Source organism: Calidris pugnax, unplaced genomic scaffold, assembly GCF_001431845.1.
Source record: "Calidris pugnax isolate Ruff unplaced genomic scaffold, ASM143184v1 scaffold146, whole genome shotgun sequence".
Taxonomy (NCBI): Eukaryota; Metazoa; Chordata; class Aves; order Charadriiformes; family Scolopacidae; genus Calidris; species Calidris pugnax.
This window is the reverse complement of record NW_015090869.1, coordinates 426,924-436,279: the sequence shown is the minus strand read 5'-3', so window position 1 is coordinate 436,279 and position 9,356 is coordinate 426,924. Positions and strand designations below refer to the sequence as shown.

Sequence of the window (9,356 nt, the reverse complement as noted above, 5' to 3'; positions counted from 1 at the left end):
ATTATTATGGGCTGGGTCTTATGCAGATGAGTTTTACATCCAAAATGATTGTTTCACATGGCAGTGCAGATATGGGAGCTCCTGACACAGGGGTAAAGTGAAGAGGTCAGCGAGTGGGCCTCAGCAGGAGTCCTTCATTGGGAGGCACTGCTACTGTGCCTGCTGTTGACACCTCTAAACAGTTTCCTGGTGTGCACAGGGCTTTCTTATTAGGACAGAAACCGTAGAATCATAGAATCGTTTAGGTTGGAAAAGACCCTTAAGTTCATCAAGTCCAACTGTTAACGCAACACTACCAAGTCCACCACTAAATCATGTCCCTAAGAGCTATCTTTGTGGAGGCCAGTAGCCCGTTTTGCCAAAGCCAAACATGGGAGATGCAACCACTGTGGAATGTGATGTTTCCTTCTAACTCCCACCTCTGCCCAAACCAAACATGCTGGAGGCTCTGAACTAGAGCTTTTCTCTTGTGAAGTTCAGCACGATACAGGTTCAGCCCAACTAGTATAAGACATAAGCAGTGAGAATTCATCTGTAATGTAAGACCCCAGCTAGTAGCAATAGTGGTATCCCAGCACGGTAGGTGAATTTAGGCTATATTTTCTCGCCCTTTGTAGCTCTGCTGATGGTGCTGCTCTGTAGCACAACGCATGTGTTGAGCTCAGAGCCTGAAAACACTCGACTTCACGCTGCTCCCAAAGAGGGTGTTGGCTGCCTCCAGGCACTTGTCCAGCTGAGACGCTGCAGTCAGGGAGAGACAGGGACACTAGGGAAGTCAGGTGGGAGAGAGAGTCCACAGATGGAAAGGAAAATGGGGACATGGGACTCTTTCACCTGCCCCCAGGAAATTGTGGTCCTGGAAAGGGGTGAGGCAGTTCCCACTAGAGAGAGAAGGGAGGAGGCTATGCTGTGTGGATCAGCAGGAAAAGGATCCTCAAGACTCACCAGCTTGGCTGCACAACCAGGTCACAGCCTTGGCCTCCAGCAACTCACAGACGTCTTGGTAACACTTATCATGTCTGTGTAGCCAGGTCACAGCCAGCATTGTGGCCCAGATACTTGACTCCATGACCTGTGGGAGAACAATGACTCAGACTATCGTGCAGTGCTGAGCATCCTCCCTGCCCCCTCCCTGTTTCCCATGCCTTCCTTTGTGGCTTCTGGTTTCTGATCCCTTCATTCCTTTCTGGCTGCCCTTTGAATGTCAGTGTTGCCACCAGCCAAGGGGTACCCACTTCCCCACGATGACTCACTGCCACTGTAAGGGGTTTTCCCCTTACCTCACCAGGCATCTTTCTCTTGAGTTCGTCCTCATCGACTTCCAGCACAGAGGCCAGTCCTGAGGTAAGGGCCCAGGAGCCATCTGCATTCTGCAGGGCCACCAGCTCCTGGCACTCAGCAATGGCTTCAGTGCACCATCGCCCACTAATTGAGCACAAAACAAATTCCATGGGATCCACATACTTGAGAGAAGAAATAGATGGTGGTGGTGGTTTACATGCTGTGGGAGGGGATATGAACAGAAAGGTTGAGAAAATCACTGCGTAATATTGCTCCAGAACATTAGCTCTGCTCTTCTTCAGGCAGATATCTGCAGTCTCAGCTCCTTCCTGCAGGTTCCAAAAGCAGACCAATCTGCAGCCCTTTCTGGATACCTCTAACTCGTCTCCAACCCTGATCATTGCCTCTTCTCCAGGCATTCCTTCCCAGCCATGTCCCAAGACTTCTATTGATACGCCCCAAACACATTTTGTCCAAATGTGTGTTTATGATCCCTGTCCTGTCCCTGGATGTCCTGAGGTACTCATAGTTGGTGGGTCTCATAGTTGCTGAAGGAATTCCAGGTTTAAGGATAACTAATTCCATACCATGGGCAAGACATGGCAGCATAGCCCTTCTATAAAACATTAGATTATCCCTACATCTCCCATCTGGGTCAAGACTCCATACCTTTTGAGCAAGCCCCCAACTGGGGCAGGGCAGCAATGCCCTGGGTGACTTGACAGAGGGCAAGCCATGAGGCACGCACTGCTGTCAGCCAGCCAGGTGGGACCCAGATGCTCACAGGATAGCACGAAGAGACTTTACTGGAGCCACGAAGCTCAACGATTCGGCAGGGAATGAGTGACTGGTGGGATGGCAGCAGTGCCAGGGGTCCTGTAAGAGCAAGCAGAAAAAGGGGCTTAAATAAGCACATGGGTGGTGATGGGCCCTACCCCATGAGACTGGTGGTGCCCTGTGGGTGGGGTTCCAGCACCAGTGGAAGGAGAACATCCCATGGAGCTGCCCCATCAGCTCTTTCCCACAAGTATCTTTCCATACTTCGGTACCAGGTGACCCTCAGCGGTGTGCGAACCCCCACGTAGCTCGTAAAGGGGCAGATGATCCCGGAATTGAGGCTGATCTCCACTGCGCGATGCCTCAGTTCATCCCCTGACCTACTCACAGCCTCTGGCAACAACCTCTTCAGCAAGTGTCTTGCAGCCAGACGATGCCCAGCAAGCCTAGGGAGACAATGGGGTGAGCCTGATCACTTGGCTTGTCTCCATGCTGGGGAAAGGTGGACAGAGAGAGAGCCTCAACACCTGGGTTCTCTCCATTCAAGGGTGAGGATGGACAGAGGGAAGGCCTGGACACCTAGGTCCTTGTCTGCCAAGGTTTCTGGGTCCTGCCCTGTGGGGTCAAAGCAGGGAAGGAGAGCATGCTTGGACACCTGGGTTCTCTTTGGGTTTGGGATTGTGTGTGGAAGGTAGGAATGCATAATCAATTTGGGTCCCCTCTCAGCTGGAGTCCATGTTAGAAATGAGGAGGGTGCATGCATCTTCCCTTAGGACAGGTTCTCACCGACCATCTCCCTGTGGGCACAGTGGAAATTCAAGGCTGTGAGTGACATCCTGGCCATTCAGGCTGTACTGCAAGGTCATGACCCCCTTGGCCACCGTCATTTCCTGGGAACACATAGGAAGCTACGGGAGGTTACTGGGGAAACAAGATGGTAACTGGGGGATATTGGAAACTTAATGAGAGATTACTGGTGATTACTGGGAGGCTATTGGGAAGTAACTGGGGGTGACTGTAGTCCCAGCTCTCACCTGTGTCCTTCCACGGATCTGGGCATAGAGTAGGCTGTGTTGACCCTGAAAGATGAACTGAGGGCTGTCCCCCAGTACCTCAACCTCCAGTCCGTGGGGCAGGGTCCATCTCAGAGAGACTCCCTCAGCTGCTGGCTTGAGAGCCTGCTTCAGGCACTTCAACACCTGGGCACAGAGGACAGGACACCACAGATCACAGCTCCACCAAGTTTCAGCCCATGCCCCCTAGTGTTGGGGTTCCCTTGGGGCACAATGGAATGTGTGGGGCAGCCTGTGCCAACTGGGTTCCCTGGGGGTTACGTGGGTTACAGCAGGGTAGAAGCCTGGACATCTGGGTTCTCACTGAGGTGCTGTGGTGGGGTAAAGTCAGGGGAAGCCTAGGGACTGGGTTCCTGGGGCAGCAGGAACACAGGGCAGTGTATGTGGGCAGTCCAGGAGCTGGGGTACTTGCAAGTGAGTGTGCCTGTGGAAGAGAGGGAGACCTGCCAGGACTCCTGGGTTCCTACCACAACTGTCATACTGTTGTCAGAGGAGACGTAGGCAGCTTCACCCCCTGTCTCCCTGGCAAGGGCCATAGCCAGGGCAGCACTGTCCTCAGAGAAGCAGAAGGAGAAACACCTACGGGGGAAGCAGGGAAAGGAGTTAGAAATGAAAGCCAGAGGTGGGTGCAAGGATGTGGGATAGAGCTGGAGGATACAGGCTGGAGCTAAAGCTGGGAGAAGAAAGCTGCGGTGCTGAGAACATGGGGGCACGAAGAAGAGCAGGGAGTGAGGAACTGAGGTTGGAACTGGCATTAGTCAGGGAGCAGGGAGAGGAGAGGTCTAGTGGGGCTGGGTCAGAGCTTGGGGACACATCAGGGTGTACAAGCCCTGTTCCTCAGTGTTCCTGTTCACTCTGTGAAGGACGCTTTGGCTGTGGGAGTAGTAAGTAATGACTCCCATATGGGAGCCTGGCACTGGAGAGCTGTGCAGAGTGGGAAGGGTGTTTGGGACACTGGAGGGGCCCAAGGTCTGGGACAGGAACTGGTGAACAGGGGATCTCATCAGGGATGGAAATGACTGGACAACCAAAGGGCGACTGGAAGACTGCGGGGAGAGTCCCCATTACCGGTGGCTGTTGCGGTGACGGCAGACCTCAGCTGCGATGGCTTCCTTATCAGGGGGTAGTCCAGCCATGAAGATGAAGAGCTGAGAGACAGGGGACATGAGTGGTGGAGGCCCTGCCACAGAGACCCCAAAATGGGGTGAGCAGGCCCCCTGAAATGGAGAGAGGGGACCAGGAGAGAGACCCCCTGTAGACAGAGGGAGAGATATCCACTCAGGGGCGGAAACCCCCAAAGATATAGAGCCACCTCTCCATTCCCCCACAACCTTACAGTATTCTTCTTGTTCCTTTGTGACCACTGTGTACTTTGGGTGGCTCCTTCCACCCACACACCCGTGCCCTCTCTCTCCCCTGGGACACTGGTCCCTTCACCCTTCCACATCCCTACAGCGATACCTGGCGCATATGGCCGCAGGGGTGGGAGGTGGTGTTGTAGACTGAGCGGAGGGTTTCCAGCAGGTTTGTGTCACCCACACTGGAGCCGATGGAGGGGATGCGCCTCATGGCCTCGGTTAGGTTGTCCTGAGTATATTCGACACTATGCCTGCAGAGGGCACAGCGTGGTTGGAGAGCACATTGCTCTGTGCTGGCCCTAGTGCTCCTGAGACCCTTTCCCATAGCGCTTCCCACAGCTATGCTTTTAGGGTCCTCTGCAAGTCCCCGCCCCACAGTAGTTCTTGAAGATACCTGGCTTCAATAGTTCCTACAAGCCTCTGCTCAGCAGAACCCCAAGAGCTGCTGTCCCACTGTGCCATAAACATCCTGTCTCCAACATCCAGCCCTGCCCTACAGTAGCTAGCCAAGCGCCCAACCTTGCCCCATACCAACCAGCCAATTTCAGAGCATGCACACCTGTCCTCCAGCATCTAACTCTGTCCCACGGCACTCATTCCAGCCCCATAGCACCTAGCCATGCCCCACAGTATCCAGCCCTACCCTGCAGCACCTAATCAAGCCCCATAGCACTCAGCCCACCCATGTTTGCTCACGGGTAGATGCCCACAGAGGTTTCTTCATAGCAGTAGATGTTGAAGTAACAGCCCAGGGGCAGGCTTTTGAGAAGGAAGAGCAGGGAGTCCTGTGGAAAAACACCACAGACAGGTCTTGGGAGGCAGATGTGAAGAGTACAGATAGCTTTGCCCATAGTCTGGTCCTCCTAAAGGCTCTGGGGTCCCCTGGATGACCTGAACCAGTGACCTGAAGTCCCCTGGGCACACAAGGTATTTCAGGACCATTTCAGGTCCCACCAGTCCTCCCTCACATCTTTGTCCTTCTGTAAATGCCTGCCCTGGCCTGCTTACCCTCAACCTGCTCTTCCACCCTATCATGGTTCTACTCTGAAGGAGTACCTGTGCATGCTCAAGGAAAGTGGTGTCCAGGAGGAAGATGAACTCTCCATACTGGCGCTGCCCAATTACTGTCTCAGGAATGCTGGGTGCCAGCATCACCAACACCATGGGGTCACCGAGGAGGGAGCCTGGAGGAGGCATAGAGTGGGATGAAAACCAGATAGGGACCCCCCTTTTCCTGCTGGTTCTGATTCTCATTGTGTTTTCAGCTTCCACCGTCCCAGAGCCTGTGATGCGCAACACCGGTACCTCAATACCCTACTGTACTGTCCACTAATTGCACAGCCCAGTGCCCCATGTGTTCCAACTCACTGCCTCCAATACAGCTACCCAGTGAGCCCTAATACAGAATTTTCTGCATGCATCCTGCTACATGTCCCCAACACCCTACCCAGAGCACCAGACCCCAAACTATCCCCTCTGAATGCCTCCCACTCCTGTAAGAGTTTCCAGTGATATCTTGCCTCCCAGAATCCCCAGTGTCTCCCCGTGCCCCAAGGCCTCCTGCAACCCAGAAGTACCTCCACGTTCCCTCCCCAGCTGCACTCACCTGGAGGGGCCTCAGGGTCTCCCTTCTCCACTGCAGCACTGACTGCAGTGGGGGCTCTGTAATACACCAGCAGTTCCAAATCATGCTGACTTGGGGGCCTGCCAGCCAATGAGACCTGGAGAAGGGGTACCTGGTCATACACAGGAGAAGGGGACCAGAGCCAGCATTTGGCCAGGAGCACAGGCACTATGCAGCCCCTTTTTTCTCAGTGGTGACACCCCTCCCCAGCTCCCCCCAGGATCCTGGCACTCAGGAGGGCATACCTGTGCAGTGCTGCAGTCCCGGGCAGTGTAGATCAAAGGGGTGAGGGCGAAGTTGGCTTGGACATTGGCCACTCCCCGGGGTGACTGCAGGCTAGCGGTGAGCAGTAGGCTGTAGTGCAGCTCGCTAGTGCGACAACCCCAGACTGCAAGGAGAGGCAAGGCACTGGGGAGGGCAAAGGCTCTTCCCGTGGGGCTGAGGTGTTGGGGAGGAGAGGGGCAGGATTTAGCACCCATATATAGGATGTATATGGAGAGAATTGGGGGCTGTCAGTAAGCTGCATGGAAGAGTCCATGAGTCTGTTTATGGGAAATGTGTGCATGAGGTGTGGATCCCCTCATGGGGCACAAGGAAGAATATGTCGATCTGTCTGGGGGCTGCATGGGGGGAAAATGTGGGTGCCCCTGTGGGTGCCAAGGGAAGTTGCATCAAGTTAAATTACATGGGAAGTCTGTGGTCCTTCTGTGGGGTGTGTTCCTTGTGGGCAGGTTCCTTGTGGGGCGACTCACCATACAAGTTTGTGTAGGGATGCAGTGTGGGTGGCAGCACAAAACGGGCTGCTCCATCTGGCTCCCGTGGCAGCTCTTGGACATAGTGCAAGGTCACGACCACTTCCCTGCCAGGGGACAGGGTGCCCAGGGGACAGGCAAACACCTCGCCCACGTACTGAGATTGATCCAGAAGGTATTCCAGATCCTCCCAGCCCCCTGTAGCCTCATGCAGCTGCTGGACCTGGGTGGGAAGAGGAGGGACAGAAAGCTGATCATCAGGCAGGCCATAGGCTGCTCATACTATGCCCCTGTGGTGGTTTGCCCATTTGTCCCTGGATGCTGGTACCTCATCCTGCAGCATGGCCTGGACCTTGGCATCCTCACTGCAGGCCTGGAAAGAGTAAATGGCCATGTGGGGACCCAGGGGGAAGACGAAGAGGACTTCTGTGGAGATCTGGCTCTTGTTCTGGTAGATAAGTTCGGCGGCCACGTCAGCCACATAATCCTGGATAGCAACATCCACCACAGCACTACACAGAGGCACTGTGTACAGGGGTATGTGCAGCCACTTCCCCAGCAACCAGGATCCTGTTGCTGTTGAGAGAGATGCAACCTGTTCCTCAGCACACATGAACAACACAAGGAGGTGGTTGGGGCTGCTTCAAGTATGGGGCTGCTCCCACTCTGGAAACCAAGACTAGGTGACCAACATTACTGAGGGTCTAGTGTGAGCAAACAGTGTCTGCTTTCCTTTCCCTCAGCTTCCCTTTCCCCCCATACCTCTGTTCCCGGCCTGTTTCCTGTAGATCTCTTGACCAGCGTCATCTTGGTTTCCCCCTACATCTGCCTACTGTTCTCCTTTATTTGTCCCCACCTTGGGACCCCTCCCATCCCCGAAATGTCCGTCAGGTGTCTGATCCCCAGCTCACTGTCATAGGCGTAGGATTTTCCTAGAAGTCCAAAGCTTTGACGCGACATTTCTGCAGACAAGAAGGGTCCTCCTGTAAGTGGAGAGATCCACAGAAACACCAGGCAGCCCCTAATTGGTGAAGATTCCTTGTCATTTCCCATCCTACACATGTAGCTGTGTAGGAAGCCCCAACCCACCCTGTACAGGCAGAGCAAACCCAGGGGTTCAGAAGTTCCTGTTCATGTGTTGAGGAGGTCTGCACCCCACAACCAACATGGGAGAATCTTGAAGAGAACCGAGAGACAGCAAAGGAAAGTGGAGGGAAGAAGGTGGAAAGGGAAAGCAAGAGTGGATAGAGGGAGGGAGGGAGAGAGGGAGGGATGGATGGATTGCTGGATGGATGGGACTGTATTGGGATGAACAATACATGGCTCTCCATCCATGGCTGGATGGATAGATCGGCAGACAAGGTCCATTTTGGGACAGATGGATGGATAGGTGCACAAACAGAGAGACATTAGAATTTTTGTTGAAATGGATGGACGGACAGATGGAGGGGTCCATTTTAGAAAAGATGATCACTAACATTGATTGTGTCAATGTAGCTCCACAAGAAATAGCACATGTGAGGATATGTTCAGGGAGCAGCTTGTGAGGGCAGATTGAAAGTCCAGGTAATAAGGGAAACATGATGGAGAGAGAAACAAGGCCAGGGACAGGTATTCCATGCAGAGCAAATCCCAGAAAGGCACTGGAAGGGTGGGGGCTAAGGGGGAGGGGTGTAGTTCAAATGATATCTGGCTGTCTTCTAGCCAAGTGCCAGGAGGTGAAAGACTCTGCCCTCCACCCCAAACCCATCCACATAAATCTCTCTGGTTCAGACACATTTGCCTCAATTTCCCCAGTTCCCACTCTGGGTTGTCAGGGTGGGGAGCACCATAAAAATCCCCACCCCGGCATCGTGCTGACAGGGTGGACAGACAGACAGAGCAAATAGGGTGTAAGTCCTCAGGGGAGTAGGGGTGAAGGATGGACAGAGGGATGGACTGAATAGGGGTAAGCTCTCCTCAGTGAACAGGGACAATGAACATAAGGCGAGTCACAAAGTGAAGCACAAACAACAAGACACTCACCAGAATCAAGGCCAGCGTCAGCAGGGACAATCAGACGGACGGAGGGGGAGATGGAAGAGGAAGGGGGAGACAGAGGAAGGGGCAGAGGGATGAAATACGGGAACAGAAGGGGGAGGGCTGGAGGGAGAGAGCGAGAGATGCTCAGGAGGCAGGAAGATGCGGGGCAATGCAAGCGGAGGGATGGTGATGCAATGGTGAGAGAGGCGGAAGGGCAGGCAGACAGAAGGGAAGGAGGACAGTTCGGGAAGGAGGGGAGGGGAGGCAGGGCCAGGGGGGGCGGAGACAGCGGGATCTTCACTGGAATCGCTCAAACCTCCTCCCGAGCATCTGGGAGCCTGGTTCCCGGGGCGGGGGGTGGGGGCAGTGTACACCCGGGCTACTGGGTGTCCTGAGAGGCTGTGGAATGGGGAGGGTAGAGCGGACACCCTCAGTGAAGGGGATCTGACTGGGATCCTTGGGCCCTCTG

At 54.3% G+C, this 9,356-nt stretch overlaps 1 protein-coding gene across 1 annotated transcript; it reads right to left on the bottom strand.

The window, feature by feature from the left end:
• Positions 1-540: 540 nt before the first annotated feature.
• Positions 541-9,062, bottom strand: LOC106890106 (von Willebrand factor A domain-containing protein 5A-like). Its single transcript, XM_014945689.1, has 18 exons — positions 8,891-9,062; positions 7,777-7,848; positions 7,194-7,441; positions 6,866-7,088; positions 6,359-6,501; positions 6,096-6,210; positions 5,546-5,673; positions 5,186-5,274; positions 4,593-4,740; positions 4,200-4,279; positions 3,599-3,710; positions 3,093-3,257; positions 2,845-2,948; positions 2,323-2,504; positions 1,951-2,157; positions 1,281-1,501; positions 946-1,072; positions 541-741 (listed from the first exon to the last, which is right to left on the bottom strand). The coding sequence occupies exons 2-18, from the start codon at positions 7,823-7,825 to the stop codon at positions 662-664; spliced, it is 2,421 nt and encodes an 806-aa protein (XP_014801175.1). The 5' UTR covers positions 7,826-7,848; positions 8,891-9,062; the 3' UTR covers positions 541-661.
• Between the last annotated feature and the right edge of the window lie 294 nt (positions 9,063-9,356).

Bases quoted from the DNA above. Each gene is read 5' to 3' on its own strand.
- LOC106890106 (XM_014945689.1), bottom strand. From the start codon at position 7,825: ATGTCGCGTCAAAGCTTTGGACTTCTAGGAAAATCCTACGCCTATGAC. The intron at 7,442-7,776 runs GTGAGCTGGGGA...CTCTCTCAACAG, and splicing joins AAAATCCTACGCCTATGACA to CAACAGGATCCTGGTTGCTG. The intron at 5,674-6,095 runs GTGAGTGCAGCT...TGCCTCCTCCAG, and splicing joins AGACCCTGAGGCCCCTCCAG to GCTCCCTCCTCGGTGACCCC.